This window comes from Epinephelus moara, chromosome 2 (assembly GCF_006386435.1).
Source record: "Epinephelus moara isolate mb chromosome 2, YSFRI_EMoa_1.0, whole genome shotgun sequence".
Lineage (NCBI taxonomy): Eukaryota > Metazoa > Chordata > Actinopteri > Perciformes > Serranidae > Epinephelus > Epinephelus moara.
The window spans coordinates 24,132,987-24,153,890 of NC_065507.1; the positions used below are offsets into that span (position 1 = coordinate 24,132,987).

Genomic DNA, 20,904 nt, shown 5'->3' on the forward strand with positions numbered 1-20,904 from the left:
GTAATTGTGAAACTACTGTTGCTGACCGTAACAGCTTGAAATGAGGTGAACGAGTGAGACAGTTAACAAAAAGAAAACTGCATGAGACAACAGATTTGCTCTACACTCCTTGTACAGTTTTTGTGCACTCAACTTTTAATCCCTCTGTTTGGGATTCCCCTCGGGGCTAATACATGTGTGTGTGTGTGTGTGTGTATGTGTTTATGTGAGAGTCTGTAAGATGATCTATTTGTCCTGGATTCCCTGCTAAACTTAGCTGAGTGACTGTGGTCATGACTGAGTGGTCATCAGCGTGGTTCACTAAGCAGGTCTTGGCCGTTGCCGGGCACTGAGTACCTGTTGCTTCACTCTGCTGATCTCGCACAGCATGAACTTACCGATCGAATGAATATCGATCCATCTGGGGACAACAGTGGGTGGCTGCACCGTGAGTCACAGAGGCTGGACTCCAAGGCTGACAGTGGGTTAGAGGTCATGTCCTCACTAATGTGCACTGCTCAAAAAATGAATGGAACACTTAATGGTGACAGTCGCACCAAGTCAGTTAAACTTCAGGGATATTAATCTGTCCATTTAAGTAAGCACAAGTGATTGTGAATCAGTTTCAGCTGCTTTGGTGCAAATGAAAGTGACAACAGGTGCAAATGAAAGTGACAACAGGTGCAATGGAGAGGCAAAAGCAAGACAACCCCAAAAAAGGGAATGGTTTACATGTAGTGGCCACAGACAGTTGCTCTCTCCTCATCCTTCCTGACTGATTCTTCTCTAGCTTTGTGTTCTGCTAGTGTCCTTGTCACTACTGGCAGCATGAGGCGGTACCTGCAGCCTAATCAGGTTGCACAGGTAGTCCTGCTGTGTCTCCCAGCACAGTCTCAAGAGCATGGAGGAGACACCAGGAGACCAGCTGTTACACAAGGGGAGCCGGACAGGGCCGTAGAAGGGCATCAACCCAGCAGCAGGACCGGTATCTGCTCCTTTGTGTGAGGAGGAACAAGAGGAGCACTGCGAGAGCTCTACAAAATGACCTCCAGCAGGCTACTGGTGTGCATGTTTCTGACCAAACTGTCAGAAACAGATTCCATGAGGGTGGCATGAGGGCCTCACATCCTCTGGTGTGACCTGTGCTCACAGCCCAGCACCACATCCTCTGGTGTGACCTGTGCTCACAGCCCAGCACCGTGCAGCTCCACTGGCATTCACCAGAGAACACCAGAATTGGCAGGTCCGTCATTTGCGCCCCGTTCTCTTCAAAGACGAGAGCAGGTTCACACTGAGCACATGTGACAGGTGTGGAATGACTCTGGAGATGCCATGGTGAACGTTATGCTGCCTGTAACATCATCTAGCATGAGCAGTTTGGCAGTGAGTCAGTCTGGGAAGGCATATCCTTGGAAGGTCGCACAGACCTCCATGTCATAGCCAACAGTACCCCGACTGCTGTTAGGTACTGGCATGAAATCCTCAGAGCGATTGTCAGACCTTACACTGGTGTAGTGGGCCCTGGGTTCCTCCTGGTGTGTAGGCAGTTCCTGGATGATGAAGGCATTGATGCCATTGACTGGTCCTCTCATTCCCCTGTCCTAAATCCAATTGAGCACCTATGGGACAGTATGTATCGGTACATCTGATGCTGCCAAGTGCCACCACAGACTGTCCAGGAGCTCATTGATGCCCTGATCCAGGTCTGGGAGGAGATTTCCCACAACACCATCTGCCGACTCATCAGGAGCATGCCCAGACATTGACGGGAGTGCATACAGACACGCAGGGGCCATACACATACTGAGTCACATTATGAGTTGTTGTGATAAGATTCATATAAGTTTGATCAGCCTGTGATGTTTACCGCATGACCCACGTTTCACCCATCTCTGTCATCACTAATCTTATGTTTCCAGTACAGTCAGCCACACAGTACAGGTACTGCAGCTGACACATTTTACTTTCAGGTGCCATTTTTCACAGAAGACATTTTGACATGTCTCTGTAAAAAATAAAACAGGTGGAAATAATAAAACTAATGATTGCTGAATTCCATTTGGCTGCTTCAGGCCTGGTCCATGGCATGAGAAAATAATGCAGGCTCTAACCTTGCTGTCAGGACTTTTTACATGTTTACACGTAAACATGTACAGTAATTTTTCCACTGTACACTGCACTGGAACAGAGGTGTCATATTGTGCTACAGAGGTCAGTGGGAGTAAAGTGGGTTTACTCTCCTTGTGTCGTGCAAAATCGCAAATTTATACTGACATTTATACCTTTATTGTGTATTTTACTACATCAAAATCCACAAAAAAGTAATCAGAGGTAGAGTTGAAGATGACACAATCAGATTCTTAATGTATTAAGCCTTAAACCTGAGCAAATTGGCTTGATTTCTTTCGAACAAATGCGAAGAAGACAATGAGCAATGAAAGAAGAAATGACCCAAACATTTGCAAGAAATTAGTAAAAACAAGAAAATTAGTTTAAAAAAACAAGGAAATGACCTAGACAAAGAGCTTAAAATGTATAATAATTATCTTGAAAAATTAAAATATATAACAATGATAATAAAAATACAATTTCTTCCCTAGCTTTTTTAAAAAATAATTTTCCAAATCTAGTAATTTTTTTGCAATTTGTGGCACATTTCGTACAAAGTTGCTCATTGCCTTTTCTCCATGAAGGTTCAAAGGTTCAAATACTTGAACCAACAACATGGTGTTGCTCCATATTTCAAAGGGTTAAGACCACTTATTTTATATTTTAGTTAGATGGTAGCAGTCATGTGCTTTTTGCGTATAGTCTTCATGATGGAGTCTATGTAAATTCATTTTCCATTTCCAATTCGATTCCCATGGCAACTACATCCACTGATAAAGACTTTGTAATACAGTTAACAGCTCCTGAAAAGTTTAATTGGGCCTTGAGTTATGCTTATGTGTAACTAGTATTTTGTGGTTTGCTCACAAAGTTTGGAAAGATACATTTTCTTTGTTGCCAAGAGTTATTGCAAAAGATTGATTACCCTCTCTTGTCCATTCATTATGAAGCTGGAGCCGGTTATCTTAGCTTAGCATATCAACCTCATGGAGACGACACTGTGCCCCAGTCTGTCACACAATCCCCCGCCATAACACCGCACCATCATTTTTACACTTAGGTATTAGTACGGATTAAACAAATGAGATATATTGAGGTAATTAATGAGCTTTCGAGGTGCTGGCAGGTGGATTGTTTCTTATCTTTGTACAAAGGTTAGCTCTTCCCTCTGCCCCCAGTCTTTATGCTAAGCAAATTTAATTGTTTCCTCTCTGTATCTTCATTTTTAGGGCGCAGACATCAGATTGATCTTTTTATCTGGCTCTTGGCAAGAAAGCCAATAAGCAAGTCTCTGTGAATTCTGAGCTACTCCTCCAGCTAAAAGAGTGTTGAGTGGTGTTTTGTCATTACAGACTGAACAGCAAGGAAAACAGTCTAAACATGCTTGTGTTAACACACACAAATATTTTCTTATTAGTGTGAACATGTCCAAACTGTCATCAAAGCACTTCCTGTATAATTGCAGTAGCCAGCGTCATACGAGGTGAGAATTCAGTCATTTTATTTGTGTCTATTTGAGGTGTTCAGTGAAAAACCCCAGTGGACCTCACAGCCTTTCCAATTCCAATTCCTATTTAGCACAGACTGTGTATGAGCGTGTGGCGTGGGTTAGAGGATGAGTGCGCGCACACATACACGCACCTCCTATTTTAATGGATGAATTGCTCCCATTGTGTTAGCAGCAGCAGCAGTAATTACATTGCTGCTGGGATTCTGCCATTTCTCTTTGGCCACAACACTGAACCGTGGACATCACGGTCCCCAGAATGTCATCGGGGTATGACAGAAATACTCACATCTGCCTGGGGACTTTACAAAACTGCTGCAGTCTGCCAAGGAAACCTTCAAGCTCCGAACCATGAAAAGAATGCACTTGCTCACAGCGTTTCTCGTCATTATGAGCTACCCTCAATCAGCTTCAGTGAGGAACTGAGAATGTCCGGCTCTGCTCTGTGATGATGATGGTTACTGTGACTCTCAACCCCAAACTTTAACCCCCAGCAGTCAACTGTACTGAACTGGAGAGAACTGTATGTATTATTAATGATGGCCAAATTCCACATATGAAAGGCTGGCATTGTGGTCTGGATGAAAGACCCTGTGTCTCCTCTCTATCTCTGTCACCCAGTTTCTTTGTATTTGCGACTTCTTCTTTCTGTTTTCTGCTCTCTGTCTTGTCTTATATGATGTATTCTTTTGTCCTGTGTTTTTTTTTTAACTCATTTCATAATCAGTTTGGTTGAAAAGGTGTATGCCACAACGTCTATCAGTTGCTCTCCAGACTGTTCCAGCTTTGTTGGGGAATATAATGGCGTTTGACGCCAAACAACAGCCTTTTGTCTTCGGTCTTTCTGCAGTTTGAACAATACTGAATTCTCATCCTGCAAGATGTCAACACAAAATCCCCTCCTTGCCGTGGTTGTGCGTTATATACATGCCTCTGTCAGAACCGTGAAGCCATGTTACATATGTATGCATGCTCTGACACAAATATTAATACAATTACGTATTATTGTTTACTTGTTATGTACGCCACCATAATATTTCCATGGCTAATTCCGTATTTTCTGTGTGAAATGACACATACACTGTCCATTTCATAACACTCTCACCTCAGTGTGGAATCTCTTGCTCACCTGAGCTATGAGGAGCATCTGAACTCAAACAGGAAAGGCCAGTTCACTCACAAGGTTGGATGCAAGTCTGCTGCCCTCCACTGGACAATGTGCCTCACTGCAGAAAACACAGGCAGAACTGGTGATCCTGCTGTTCCCAACTAAGTTTGCTCAACTCAGTTTCTTGTTCTACATGGGTTTTTTTAGTGTCAGTTCATTAACATCAATGCTCACAGTTAATGACTGAATAAATGCAGAATTTACATCAAAAAGATGAACTATATGATTTTACCTAATAAAGATATATACACACATGCACCTATACATTCATACTCATACACACCATACTTACATACAACCATGCATACATTTTAAATGCCATAAAAACAACAATATACAACAGGAGAACCCTAAAAACTTGAGCTATCGTTCTGTTTTATATGGACTATGCTTTAACAAATGCATTTTGTGGGCCAAAAAAGAGAGTCATTCACAGACACAATAAAGAAATGCTCAGTGTGTTATCTTACATAGTGATGTCACATATGTCTGGAGTTAATTAAATCACAGAGAGGTCCAAAGGTATCAGAACTGATTGTCAGAAAATCCTTTAGCTTCTGAAGGTTGTGTTTGTTTTACAGCTGGAGCTTTTGAGCCCTCAAACAGAACAAATAATACGCTGTAGTGGACGAAATATTTCAAAATGAAGATTATGAGCAGTTTCTATGAAATTAGAAAAAGTCTCTAAGCATCAAGCTAATAAAACGATGTAAAACAAATATTATATTATAAATACGTTTTTGGCTGTTAAAAGCTTGTGGCACTGGGACGCGTAAAGGAATACTTTATGCACAGAATAACCATTTCTGTATCAATCATTCATGGCATTTGATTTGAGTGGGTCACGGATCGAAAATGGACCGCAGTGGAATGTGCGAATGTTCCTAGTTTGTAAGACACACACTTTATTTTGAAGTACAGCTAATTTCCCAATCACGATTGATTTTCATGAAAAACAAAACAAAATTTTGTTTTGCTCACATGCCTCCGTGGAAAACAGAACATACCTTATAACTTCAGTTAAAAGCATAGTCCTGATTCAATGCCCAGTCCCTTTTTGACAAATAAACGCCTGTCTCAATTAGAAGCTGGGTCTAGTTGCCAAGCAGTTCATTTTTTTCTTTGGCTACCATTCCTCAGTTACTCTGTAAGTTATTCATATTATTCATGTTATTCATATTAATCCGTAAGGGTCTTTAGATCAAAAGAATCAGAGGGGTTTTCATACTTAAATAAACAATTTAATTGTATTTCGTGGTCTTTGCTGAGCAACAGTTTTGTGTGAAAGGAATTAAAGGGCCTGTCCCAAATATAGGCCCGTTGATTTCAGTGATTTAAGCGAATATTAGCCCAGGCTATTAATTGAAGTTTTATAGTATTGATTTGTTGATTGATTGGGGACCACATTCAACAACAGTAAAACTATGTCAAAACATCTGTTTACAAGCTACCACACAACTCATAATCCAAGTCTCATATATCCAGTCGTATGCTCAGCACTTCCCAAACACATGACTTTTCACATAAAAACAACAACTTTCAGTTCAGTTTTAAAAGGTAAGGGGTTTTACAGGGAAATTCATGTGTTGAGAAGTACTGAGCACATGACTGGATAAATGACACTTGGATTGAACTGCACGAGTTGTGTAAGAGTTTGTAAACAGATATTTTGATATAGTCTTGCTGTTGTTAAAAGTGGTCCCCAATCAATCGGTAAATAATATGTTCACAGTTATACATAGAGGCATTTGAGAAAAGTTTTCCTCATAAATTCAACTAATAAATTCATGAATACTGCATGACTAATTGATATAAAATGGTCATTTGTGTCAATCTAGGGTCAAGGATGAACTTCACTTTCTTTAAAAATATCCCATCATGCAACAACGGGCACACTGGTGAGGACAGCATGCTGAGGAAGTGTGATCAACTTTTGTAAGAGGAACAGTTACCAAAAAAAATAGGAATCAATTTAGACATGACCCTTCATAGGAATTATTTTAGTTATTATGTGTAATGAGTAAGACTTTTAAACCCTAATGTGTGATACATAGCTGCCACGTTCAGGCCATAATTGTGGCTTTATGGCTGTGAAGTCTCATCATAAGTTGGCTTTGGAAAGCGTTCTATTTACACCGAGCTCTGATGCTATTGAAATGATGAATGAGCATTTCCCACCATCTGAATAATTCATAAATCAAAACACATTGCCACAGAGGATGAGTGGAAATATATGACAATAGAGTAATTAATTCAAGGTCAGGAGGCTATAAACAGTGCATCCAAACCAAGCAATAAAATGTTGCCTCGAGTCTTTTTCTTTTGAAATTACAGCCTGCAACTTGTTTGAAAGGCATCTGAGTCCCTGTGGGATGAAAACATTGGAGGGGACTTATCTCTGTCATTAATTAGCTCAGTGGTCTCAGACATTTTAATTAGTCTACTGTCACTCTCACAGGGCAAGAAGTGAGGATTAAAGATCCGCCGCTGTACTTCTTATTGTGTTGTTGTAGACGTTCACCTCGTATTAAATAGATCACACAGGGACAGTCCTCTGGCTATTTGAGGCTATTTCAATTAGAGCATGCTGGGGATGATATGAGATGAAAGTGGTATTAGGTCAGGAGCGAGGAGCCCGGGCTGCTTAGTGGAGCTTATAAGGAGCTAAAATCTGTGGATTAACATCATTTTGCTAAAATACCCTTAAAGCTGCAATAATCAATATTTTTATATCAGCAATGGATGAAATTACTGTTTGTGCTAGATGTATCTAATTAGTCATGTCTGCAGTTCTTGTCAGGTCTGTGTTTCTTTGAACTGTTTTGGATTTCTGTCCCACACCTTTAATGTTTGGTTCAGTCTCACTGCTCTAATCAGCATTGCTTCCTGTTGCAGCAGGCAGTTTTCAAAAGGAAAAGCTCCCAAAAAACTCAATGTGCACTACCTGCTCAGCACCAAATGACAGACAAAGATTTTCAGCCAGCTGGTGAACACAGTGGAGCAGCTAAAGAATGCAAGATTTTCCTCAGGAGTTGGAAGAGACTATAACTGAATTTAAAGGAGAGGGAATATTGGACTTACATTGGCCAGTTGACCAGGAGTTGACTCCATATGAATGCTAATGTTGCTCGCAATTGGCTTGATGTGCAAATAAGCAACTGTTTGCTAACAAGTTCCCCATATCAACTTAAAAGGTGATGATAGGGCAATGTTGTGTTTCCACTGCCTTGAATCAGCCTGAAGATAAGTAAATGTAGGTTAGGGTTTTAAAAAAATATTGGGAACATGTAAGAGATGGGAGTACAAAGTCTTCAGTCCTCGCTCCATGCTAAAATACAATCCAAAGTTCAGATGAAACTAGGATGTGCATCACTAGTCTGAACTGGCCAAATGAGGTGTTTATCTCACAAAGTTACAATCTAAAAGATACTTTTTAGTCTGAAAGTCCATATCTATGTTTAACCAGACACCTTGCTGAGCTGTAGTAGAGGGACAGGAACAAAGGGAGCGACCAATAACAAAATCAATGTAGGGGAGACTAGGGATGACCAGGATTATGACAGCAATTTCCATTCATCCATCCACATATCCAGGGCCAGGATATGGCCCACATATCCAGGGCCAGGTCTTGGGGGCAGCAGGCCAAGCAAAGCACCCCAGACGTTCTTCTCCCTAGTCACGCTTCCAAGCTCCTCCTGGGGGACCCCAAGGCGTTCCCAGGCCAGATAAAATATGTAAACCCTCCAGCATGTTCTGGGTCTGCCCCGGGGCCTCCTACCAGGGGGATGTGCCCAGAACACCTCCAATGGGAGGCACCCAGGAGGCATCCTGATCAGATGCCCGAACCACCTTAACTGAACCAACTCTATTCCGAGCTTCCTCCAGATGTCGGAGCTCCTCACCTTATCTCTAAGGCTGAGCCCAGCCACCCCACGGAGAGAACTAATTTCGGCCAGTATTGTCCACAACCTCATTGTTTTGGTCCCTACCCAGAGCTCATGACCATAGGTGAGGGCTGGGGCATAGATGGACCAGTAAACCAAAAGCTTCGCCTCCCAGCTCAGCTCCCTCTTCACCACAACAGACCAGCGCAGCGCCTGCATCACTGCAGACGCCACACCGAACTGCTGATCCATCTCACACTCCATTCTACCCTCACTCGTGAACAAGACCCCAAGATACTTGAACTCCCTCACTTGAGGCAGTAACTCTCTCCCAACCCGGACGGGGCAATCCATCGGTTTGACAAAAACTTAAGATACTGAAATCTTTTAAATTCAACACTTAAATTACTTTTTTTTTTTTTTTTTATCAAATCAAATTTTTAATAACACCAAACCACCTCAAAAAGAAAACTAGAGCACTTGGAGAGCACAGACCTCCGCCAAGCAGCTCGGATTTCCCGCCATTTTATTATTTTATCCACTTCGCTTCAACCGATCACCACCAAAATTTTATCATCTGTTCCTTGTCCCATTATCATCCTTTCCTGAAAATGTCATCAAAATCCATCTAGAACTTTTCGAGTTATTTTGCAGACAAACAGACCAACGCCGGCGAAAAGATAACCTCCTTGGCGGAGGTAAAAACAGCCACCCGAACAACACCAGACAGTAAAATAAATAAAATAGGTAAGGACTGACTTATTCTAATAGATACAACAGAAACAAATAAAACATAATGATAAAACAATACTTGTCAGAGTCCAACCATACCACTGCTAAATGTCCACTCATAGTCCATAAGTGTCAAAATAGTGTCCATATAAATAGTTCCTACACTTAAATAACTTTTTAACATAATTGGTGTGTGTTTGTGCCTGTCTGTACTCCAGTCACGTGTGTTTACGTGTGTGTGTGTGTGTGTGTGTGTGTATGTTTGTGTGTGTCAATTTAGTAGCCTATATTACAATTTTGCTTGGGGCAGGTTTTTACATGTTATTTTACATGTTGTTACAACAAAGCCAGACTCAGCCATAAACTAGCTTACCTCACAGCTAACAGCTAAAACATTATCACTAACAACTTGCATGAAAAATTGCTTCACACATAATAAATGTGATTTAAGTTTATGAATTGAATTATAAAGCAGGCAATGCTATTACGCAAAATAAATTAAGTTTAAAAAATATATACTTTCTTTTCCTTGGCTGTGTCTGCCATAGGGTGCTAATTGCTAACATCAGGAAACAGGACTAAACTATGCATGTGCAGAGTGAATCAGGTGATTTGTAGCTTGTTCCTGGTTGGAGAAATTGAAAGTGTTACAACTATCCCTGCTCTAGTGCTATTTAAACACTAGACTTGAAAAATAAATCTGAATCTGTCCTTTAAAAGTCTTGCACTTCTCTATGTGTTTAGAAAATACAGCTGAAACAGCTTTGAAACTGTTTATATGAACATCAAAGTTTTTTTTTTTCTTTCAACATCTAATATCTCCCAGCAAGTGTTGACTTTTTGTTCATGTGACTACATTTGTGCACACAAGCAGACTAGTTACAGTTGAGCCAGGAGCTCTAACCGCTGTGACGACTGTGTGAAAGGCCACAGCTCTTTGTTAGTTTGTTGTGAGGAATTCACCTGGGGGGTTTTAGCATACTATTAACTGTTAAAGTGACCACGTCTATCTAATTATCAGTGTTGTGTGAAAATAAACTCTGACGGCATGGCCTGGTTTTACATTCAGAGTCATCACTCTCACAGATGTCACAATCCACATCACAAGGCTCTAGGTCACATTATTACCCTCACCCCCCATGGGGCAGAGCACTGATTGTCTTCATATAGGCTTTGACTTGTTGTTTGGTAATGAATGTCCTCGTCTGATTTGCATATGCTTTTCCTGTAGGTGTATGGAAACTGTGTGTGTTTGAACATTATGACATATTCTTTGAGCTTCAATAATCACAGTGATGCATACTGACTCACAGATTTACTTCCCCATTCATGGCTCTAACCACGGTGAAGGGAGTGTGTGTGTATGTTGTATCGCTGTTGGTGATTTGTGGATGAATTAAAATTCTATTGATCCAGCAGAGTTTTCCCAGCCTTCCCTCGAGGTGATGAGGTCACGACTGTGGTTTAATCATCACTGCGCTGCACTGACGGGCATTGATTGGAAACAGTGGTTATTCCACGATTTACAAGAGGATGTAATGATGATCTTACACGCGCCCTCGTGCATACACAAACAGAGAAATGTAAATTGATTTTATTACAAACTTGTCACATTTTCAACTTGGATTAAACACTACAATTCATAGTTTGAGAAACAACCAAGAGAACATAAAAACTTTTCTTCCTGGTTGGTCTTAATGCAGTTCAGATATTTATCTGACTAACTACAGAAAAAAAGGCCCAATTGCACAAGTCAGTGAACAAGGAAATGAAGATTCCGCTGTTAGACAATGGCTTGCATCAAGAAAACAAAATAAGCAGAGGAGTGTAGGGACATGCAAGACAGAAAGCTGTGCCATATGTAGGGTAAAGGACTGGTGATGTGAGTCACTTCCTCTTCACTGCTTCCCTTATGTCATTTAGGTTTGCTGATATTTTTGAACAACATGTTCAACATCTTCCACATCTTAAAGGAACAGCATCTATGATTTAGAGGGATTTAGTGGAATCTAGAGGCGAGGATTGCAGATTGCAGCTGAAACTTCTCCTGGTAAGAATTCTGTCAGTGTTCATGTTCATGAGGGTTTTACCGGGAATTATCCACAGAGGTCTCTTCCTCACAATAAACAAACAGAATAATGTACTTTCACTTTTAAAAAATCTGTGTTTTTCTGACGCACTTGTCGCTGAGGGGCTGCTAACTATGGTGGCCCTATCTAGAGCCATCACTTGCTTTGTCCATTCTGGTGCTACTGTAAAAACATGGCGGTGCATTTTGACAATTCCAGGCCCCCAGGAACGCTACTCAGGCATGCAGCTATTTTTTTCCCAGTGGCCACTTGTGGCATTGCAGTGAAAAAATCCCCCACAGGCCAAAACACATTTTCCCCATAGGTCACCATTATAAAAGACACATCTGTAAAACTGTTGACAGGACACCTTGAATAGCAGATAAAGCTAATTATGACTCGTTCTATTACGAATTGTTTATCAATGGAGGTTTTATACTTGTAAAACTTTCCTGGAGCCGAGAAAAGTGATTTAAAAATCTGCGATGTCATCACGATGTGAAGTCTATGAGCTGAGCCAGACCTTGCGGGCAAGTGGTGGAAACCCCACTGCGCATATTCAATGGGCTGCATACTGTGGAAGTAAACCCAGAAGCTAGAAACTTTTTAGGCATACAGTATGTGCTAGGCAACATCTTGGCATCCAGTATCTAGCTACCCAGCTAGCAAAATCAGAATCAGAATCAGAATCAGAAATACTTTATTGATCCCCGAGGGGAAATTATTTATGTTACAGGTGCTCCTTGCAAGAGAGGAAAGATACGTGAAAATATAAGAAATTTAAACAATAGTATTAACAAATATATAGTTAAATAAACAGGAATTATTAACAAACATAAACGTAAATAAATATATATATATACATATATATATTGTAAACTGAACAAGATTATTTACACAAACAGAATATATACAGTCAGGGTGAATGGGGTTATTGCACAAGTTAAATTAAATTATTGCAGTGTGTGAAAAAGTCTCAGGGCCACTCAGAGGGAGGAGTTGTACAGTTTGATGGCCACAGGCAGGAATGATTTCCTGTGGCGCTCAGTGGTACATCTTGGTGGTATGAGTCTCCCACTGAAAGTACTCTTGTGCCTGACCAGCACATGGTGGAGTGGGTGTGAGACATTGTCCAAGATAGTTCGTAGCTTAGACAGCATCCTCCTCTCTGACACCACCATCAGAGAGTCACACTCCATTCCCACAACGTCACTGGCCTTGCGGATCAGTTTGTTGAGTCTGTTGGCGTCCGCCACCCTCAGCCTGCTGCCCCAGCACACAACAGCATAGAGGATAGCACTGGCCACCACAGACTCATAGAAAATCCTGAGCATAGTCCGGCAGATGTTGAAGGACCTCAGTCGCCTCAGAAAATAGAGACGGCTCTGGCCCTTCCTGTAGAGAGCGTTAGTGTTCTTAACCCAGTTCAGTTTATTGTCAATGTGTACCCCCAGGTACTTATAGTCCTCTACAATGTCCACACTGACCCCCTGGATGGAAACAGGGATCACCGGTGTCTTGGTCCTCCTCAGATCCAAATTTATCAAAATTTGGTTCCCAAACCATTCTGGGAACATTTCTAGGGGGTTCTAGGAACATTTATTGAGTGTTCCTGCATAACTCTCACTAGATGTTAAAATGGCAGGTTAATAAAACTAACATTATTGTTGTGTTCCCAGAACATTCTGAAAGGGTTGGTCAAAGCTCCAGAGAGGTTACTTGAAAATTCCTGCATATTCCTATGTGAAAGGGGTTACCTAAAAGGCTACTAGCAGAGAACCTTAGGAGAACAAAAATTACCTCCCAAAAATGTTACTTCATGTGGTTATTTTAATGTTCTGGAAATGTTATGTTGAACAAAACATTTGAACAACATTTTTAGAACATTGTGAGAGGGTATGTAGATAATGGCACATTCTAAGGTGACAAAACCCCAACAATTCTTTTTTGGGGTGATAATATACTGAAGAAGACAGACTTATTATAGGCCTATTATATTCAATTTCTGCCAATATATCCCCCTAAGTTCTACACACTGGACCTTGAACTCTTGTATTTTTCCTTAAACCTGATAATATTTTAGATGAGTTGTTCATCATTTGACACTTTTTTTTCTGTTATTCCTCTTGACTCATTTTCTTTCTTTGGAAATATTGAAACTCATGTGATAAGAGAGCTGGAGGGTAGACCCACACTGTGTTTGGGTGTTAAGCAATAAGCTGACTGCACAGATGCCTTTCCAGTAAGTTGTCTGAGAGTGAGTCAATCAGTAGTAAGCCCAAGGATCAGTGATGATGTCGAAACTAAGGTGTGGCAGGTCTGCGTGGGTACTGAGTGGAGCAGCCGCGCTGACTGTGCGATAACAGCCGCACTGCACCTTTAACTAAACACTGGCGAGCGTTGAGTGACGTGGGACGCAGACTGCGTGCTGAGTGTGGGCAGGAAGCGCAGGGAGCTCGCGGCGTCAAGGTAACAACAGTGAGCAAGAGCCAAACCGGAAGTCAAAGAACTCGCCTTCAAGACTGTGTGGTAAACAGGAGAATGTAATAATTAGTGACAAGAATACGCGAATAAGTAATCATTTTAGTTTGATATTTTTAGAGTTAGTTTATTCATAAAGTACTGGAACCGTAACTGGGTAAACTTTCCAGGACACATTCGGCTATTGCGGTTTTATTTTGAAGGCTAACACCGGAAGAGGTATGTTTCCGTCACGTGCGACTTGACTCTACTAAAGAGAGCAACGGGCATACGGTGGCTACTTGAACGAAAACGGGGGAAGCTTGCTCAAGAACCGGCTGGGCTGTCGTCGGGAACTCAACATGTCACAATACAAATGCTGAGCGTGGGTCCGAAACAACCGCCTTTACCCCCTGAACGACAATAGTTGACGGCCACGCCCCGTATCCACCGACCAGAGCCCGTACAAAACTGCTGGCGGAGGCGCATCGGTGAGCGGTTTGAAACCCAGCAGGGCGGCTAGCGGGCTCACAGCGGAGAGGAAGCAGGAGTGTCGGCTGTTTGGGGGAACCATGAGAGAGTACAAAGTAGTGGTTCTCGGGTCCGGAGGGGTCGGTAAATCCGCATTAACCGTCCAGTTCGTGACGGGATCCTTCATAGAGAAATACGACCCCACGATAGAGGATTTCTACAGGAAGGAGATCGAGGTGGACTCCTCTCCGTCCGTCCTGGAGATCCTGGACACGGCGGGGACCGAGCAGTTCGCCTCCATGCGAGACCTGTACATCAAAAACGGGCAGGGTTTCATCCTGGTCTACAGCCTGGTGAACCAGCAGAGCTTCCAGGATATCAAACCAATGAGGGATCAGATCATACGGGTGAAAAGGTACGAGAGAGTGCCGATGATTCTGGTTGGAAACAAAGTGGACCTGGAGGGGGAGAGGGAGGTCTCGTCCGGTGAGGGGAAGGCACTGGCGGACGACTGGAACTGCCCGTTCATGGAAACTTCAGCCAAAAATAAAACCTCGGTGGACGAACTGTTTGCAGAGATTGTCCGACAGATGAACTATGCCTCAACACCAAATGGCGACGACCAGTGCTGTTCGTCTTGTGTCATTCTTTAAGAAAAAAAGGACAACCATAAAGTTTTATTCTTTGCTCGGTTTTAAGTTTGCAATGGTAAGTTGAAACACTGAAAATACACAGCTGACATCCACTGACATGAAGTGTTATTTTATGAAGTGTGACACTATATAACCAGTGCTTATTATAAACATGTTATTGAAATCCTTTCTCAGCACATGTCCATATTAAGTAACATTATAGAGTAGCCGGATGTGCCTTCATTTTAAAGATTAGCCTCTTAGTGTGTTTAGTTTATTGCCAGTTAAGCTGAGTGTTAGTTTTCACTGCTACAGTAGGACACTTGCAGTCTATTGTTTTGCTAAGCAGATTGGGGAAGTGTCTGACTCATTTGCAGAACTGGAGGGGCAAGCTGTGGCTGACTTAATTAGGTTTACGAAGTTAGTGTTTGAATCTCTACACCTACGGAGTTGCCTAATAAGTGTTTAAATGGTATTTTCCAGAATGAGGTTAACAGGAGTCGGGAGATTCCAGTGTTCTTGTATGGCCTACATTCAAGGCTCAGCAAGTTTTGATGAGCCGAGCCCAAAATTAGCCCTTTAAAAGCACTTAATTTTTTTCCTCAGTCTTTGTTCGAGGTTGCTGTAGTTCATTCATGACTCTTCTTGTGTCTTGTTTGTGGCAGTGTGTTGCAGCAAGTGTGTACTGTTGAGCTCTTCTTCGTGTCTCACCCTGGCCTTGGAGGAAAATACAGGGGAGGAATGCTGCAGGGGGACGAGAGGAGGAGGAGGAGGAGGAGGGGAGCAACTGAGACTCAGAGGGAGGGGTCCACTCTTCAGGAATTCTGCTGGGTTGGAGTATCTGTGCTGCACGATCAGTGTCCACCATTGATGTCAACACAGTGTCAGATCCAGAGTTTCAGCAACACCCCCCTCACCAGTTCCAACTGTACTCACAACTGGAACTAAAACCCCAATGGAAAAGATACGGAGGGCAACACTTAGAGACACTCATAAATGGATATTTCTGTATAAGAAGACAGAGAGATAGAGTATATTTTGTTAAATAAACTGCACAGTCTGGGGCGGGTAAAGATTTGGGTGATATCTCTGCCTAACCCAGTTTTGGGGCAACGCTCCAAAACACTCCAAATCCTATTTTTTGTTCCCAAAGTCAAAAGAAATTGACACCACTTATCTGCTGGGGGAGCAAACGTGACGAGTGCCACTTTTTTTTCTTCGTCTCCTCTTCAGTGTGCGTGAGGACCTTAACTGAAGTGACATGGGGACGGTGACCTGATCGCCCTTGTGTCGAGTGCCTTTCCAAAACAAATCAGCTGTTCAGATTTAGTGCCAACCTACATGTATCACCAAAAGAACCCTTCAACGCGGCGATCCACAATTCAGTGAACTGTTCTTCTGGATAATCTTGTAGGGGTGGAGGCTGAAAAGAAACTACAATAGGCTTTTTGTTAATGGAATGGCAGTTTTCTGTATGTTTTACGTTGGCCTTTTTGAAGTCTAAGGTGTTCATTTTGCAATGTCTGCTTAGTCTGGCCAAACCTATATCTTGAAATGCACAGGTACTGGAATCTCCCTAGACATGATAACAACAACAACAAACGCTTACCTTCCAGACCACTTAAATCGAAAAATTCTGTTTATGTTTATTTTGTTGTTTTTAACAGGAAATGTGATGATGTACCGTTGACAAATCTAACCTGATTGTAAGTTTAATTTCAGATCAGCCCTTTAACAATGGGCTGTCTGTTTTAAAAAAAAAAAGACTTTTAATACAAATTGCATTTTTAAAAAAAGAATCCAGGCTGGGTTTTCTCTTTGTTGACATCTACTTGTTTCATCATGTTACCACATTGGCTAATTGCCAGTTTGCTGATCCTAAACAAAGTTGTCATGAGCAGTTTGGACGACACAAATAACTGGATTACTACAAATACCCACAGCAATACAGTAGTTCAAATAGTAAATGTTCAGTTGTGTGCATAATTTACAGTAACATGACTCCCCCCCCCCAAACCCAATGAGCTGTTTGATGGTTGAGGCTAGCCCACAAGCTAACAGGAAGTAGGAGCACAATAGGAAAATGCAGTGTGGTTGTTGAGTTTCATGTTGAAAAATTCACTGGGCACCTTAATGCCAGCTCTGTTGTATGCAGTATTAGTTAACATGAAAGCAGTTTCGCCCCAGAAATCTATTTTTATTTCTCCACCGCTGCCTAGCTATGCTCTTTTTTCTCAATTGCAGAACTTTCCGTGTGGTTAACACTGAGGCCACTGTGATGCATGTACAAAATCAAAACCAGAAAGAAACCAAACCAAGGTGTGTTCATGATATGACTCGTCTGAAAAAGAGATGAGTAACTCATCTCTGTTGTGTTGTGCGGCGTTTACATGACACTGGTAATCTAAGCACGGTTATTGTCAAGGCTGTGAGAGCGCACGCAGCGTCCCCGAACAGCAGGAATTCGTGTGAAGATAATCGTGAAGTACCTGAGGAGATTTGTCAGTCCTGCCTCTTTGATGAACCTTAGCCGTATTCACCGGCAAAATGGGATCAAGATGAAAACACCTCCATCTATTCATCATTCTCACACGCATTAATAGACGCAGCCAGGCTATGCAGCTCCAGAGAAATGTCTCTTTTAACTGTGTGGGTGTTGTAGTGTTTCAGCCCAGGGCTTTAGCCTGGGTGCATTGTGTGTGTGGGTGTAGTGGTGTGATGTGGAGAGGCCGGTATGACTGAGCAGGGCCCTGCTCCGCTTATGTTTACCTACAGGGATTACCTAGCCCCGGCTGGCTGGTCGACCGCAGTATGGCTTGGGGGGTAGTGGTGGTGGGGTGGGGATTAGACAAACACAAGACAAGCTTCACATATAGACTCGGTCTTTCTGTGCTGGTCTTCTCGCTCTACTCGGTTATGTGTTTTGTTATGGTATGTGCTGTATGCGTCTTATGAGTGCGCGCATATGTGTCCGCCTGCCACTGTGCTGTATCTCCTGCACAAGCTAAGGCCACTATGTGTAGGCCTGTGTATCCCTGCCTGTTAGCCAGTGTAAGCAATGATATCATATGTATTCTTTGGCTTTGCCTGCACCATGTGATTGTGGGGCATGGGGAGGTCAGGATACAGGGTTGTGTGAGGGGGCAATTTAGCATGAATATTGCATCCAACAGGTGCAGTTAAACAGTGGTGTACGTTAGAGCTGGGTGATAGGGTTGAAATGGATATTGTGATATTTACAAGACTTTTTATGACATTTATTTATATCACAATACAGTAAATGAGTGTCAGATCCAGTGTAAAGATAATTAAACTTATTGCCCAGCTTGCTGTGTACATATATTTTCAGTATTTGCAGAATTTCTGTGAGTAAGAAGAAAACCATGTGCATGCACGCACACTCTGTGTATGTAAAGGAAGGCTCTAGCTTTAATGCAGAGATGCTGTGTGTTTGTATGCTTGTCGATAGCACGTCTCAGATCTTCCGTTCATCCACCACAAGTCATGGCTAGTTTACTACGGTGCTTACTATGTAAAGTCATGGCTGATGAGCATGTGTTCTTCAAGGCTTTGATACAGATTATGTGATTAGACGTGAGCAGAGCTGTTGTGTCAAGCTCTGCCTTTAAAATAATACAGTTAAACTGGCGGTGGACGAGAGGCAGAAGTTATTACAGCTCTGCCCCAGATACTGTAAATGTACACCCCCCCATCTTGGACTGCTGCGCAGCTTCTGTCTCTTGCTGTGGTATAAACATCTGATAGCAGAAGAATTTGCCCTTTGGAGAGAAAGGGGCCTGTCGAGTTCCTGTTTCTTTTTTATCTATCTCTTTCTAAGGAGTGAGAAGGTGAAAGTTTCACTTCCTGCCCCACCAATTTTTTGCGCAACTCAGCACTAATGTTGTTTTTGTGTGGTTGTGAGTTTAAATGATGTCAATTTCAGTATGTGGCAGCCACATTATTTACATACTTGCATTGCAGTGTTGTTAATTTTTATTAATTCTAATCAGGCTATTTTTAAATCGATTGGTTTCGGTTGCAGCAAACAGGAAATCAGTTGTGCTCAGGTTTACAGATGGCTCGGCTTGTAAGTGGTTGCCGGTCATGGGAGATGGTCATGTGATGTGGTTGCCATGGTTAAGGGGGGTTGGGATGTGGTATGGCTGCTCAGGGTGGCCTCGTGACCTATGGGAGTTCAGTCACTGCTGGAATGGTGACTGTAAGAGAGGAGGGTGTCGGTCTGTTTGATCATCTTACTCTCAACTGCCATAAACGTATATTTCCTTGATTCATGACAAGGAGTGTGTTTTTACTTTTAAAGCTAATTTCTGCAGTGTAAAGAGAAGTGTAGATGCAGGTTTTACAGCCTTGGATAAATAATTCCCCTCCTTGGCTGCAGTAAACTACATATTGATTATTTTCAAATGATTAAGATATGGGTTAAGTGTTTGTCTTCTGCCACACTGATCTGTGCTGGGTTTCTTTTTGCTGTTGGTAGCAGTTGCTCTGACGGGAAGTGTTGCGACAGCCAGTGAGAGTGGGTGGTGTGTGTTTGCATTTTTTACATGGGACTTAATCACTATATAGGCTCCTAGCTGAATTACAGACTTCTCTTACTCTTCCAGCGTCATCATGCTATTTCTGAGGCTCTGTTGTGTTCAAGAGTGCGGTTTTTGCCCTTTTTTTTCTTGGCAGATGTGCCTGTTATGTACTCTATCTGTCTAAGGCAGTGTGCTCTCTGAAATCCATTTGACTCTATCATGCTTTCTTTCTCCACATTTTGTTTATTGTGACACATCACATCCCTCGACATGTAGGATTCAACAAAAAAGGCATGTGACAGTGGTTGTATTTGGTTAAAGAGGATCTATTATGCTAATTTTTAGGTGCATACTTGTGATTAAGGTTTCGTTTAGAAGGTGTTTACATGCTTTAATGGTAAAAGAAATACTTAATTTTACTCAAACTGTCTGTGCTGGAACACCTGTATTCACCCTCTGTCTTAGATGCCCTGTTTTTGCGCCTGTCTCTTTAAGCCATGTTTACACGAAAACAATCCGCTTAAAACGGAATTGTTTCTCATTTTCGTTTTGAAAAAAGTTCCGCGTTCAGATGACGTTTTGATAACAATCGCCGTGCACACAGATCTGCAAAAATGACCAAAAACGCTCTAGTATACGCCAGGCCAGTAGTTGGCGGTGTGACTTTGTAATGAAACAAAATGTGCCTGCGCACATGTGCTTCCTTCTACAGAGTGGTGATATATAAACAAACAAAATAGCAAGGTGAAGTTACTACAGTAAATCTACCTTGCGTTGATAAATTCAATAGGGTGAGCAACACAAACAGAGCTCAGGAGTCCCCCTTTGTTGTGACGGTCGACTTTCTTGTGCATGCCTAGCGACCGGAATCGTCATGCGCATGTGCGAAAAGTCTCAGTTTTCAGAGGAACTGCATATCGCAAGTTTACATGACAACGGAGATGGTGCTGTTTCCAAAAAATTGCACTCTGCACTGGAACCCGTTTTCAAAACGTTGCGTTTTCAGGCACCCAAAACACCGCTGTCGTGTAAACCATCAGCTGGTTGAAATCGTTGTTGTATAAACAGACCTAAGACCCCTCCTGAAAAGGCCCAGTCTGCTCTGATTGGTCAGCGTTTCTGGGTCTTGGGTATGTCAGCGTCTCTGCGCAGTCATCATAGCCAGGGAATGGAATATGATCTGTAATTTGGGAGAAATTGACATCAGCAACCAAAATGACATTTCCCTGACGTTAGCATGTAGCTACATGTACGTTAACAGTGTACAAGCAGCCGGGGGGTTGAATGTAACAGACTATCACCGCACTTTCCACCAATAAAAGCCACTGATCACAAGGGGACATGTTCCAGCA

General features: G+C 42.2%; 1 protein-coding gene across 1 annotated transcript; it reads left to right on the forward strand.

The window, feature by feature from the left end:
• Positions 1–14,181: 14,181 nt before the first annotated feature.
• On the forward strand, positions 14,182–16,810 carry LOC126405030 (ras-related protein Rap-2b). Its single transcript, XM_050068545.1, has 2 exons — positions 14,182–15,087; positions 15,677–16,810. The coding sequence occupies exon 1, from the start codon at positions 14,481–14,483 to the stop codon at positions 15,030–15,032; it is 552 nt and encodes a 183-aa protein (XP_049924502.1). The 5' UTR covers positions 14,182–14,480; the 3' UTR covers positions 15,033–15,087; positions 15,677–16,810.
• Positions 16,811–20,904: the final 4,094 nt, after the last annotated feature.

Bases quoted from the DNA above. Each gene is read 5' to 3' on its own strand.
- LOC126405030 (XM_050068545.1), top strand. From the start codon at position 14,481: ATGAGAGAGTACAAAGTAGTGGTTCTCGGGTCCGGAGGGGTCGGTAAA.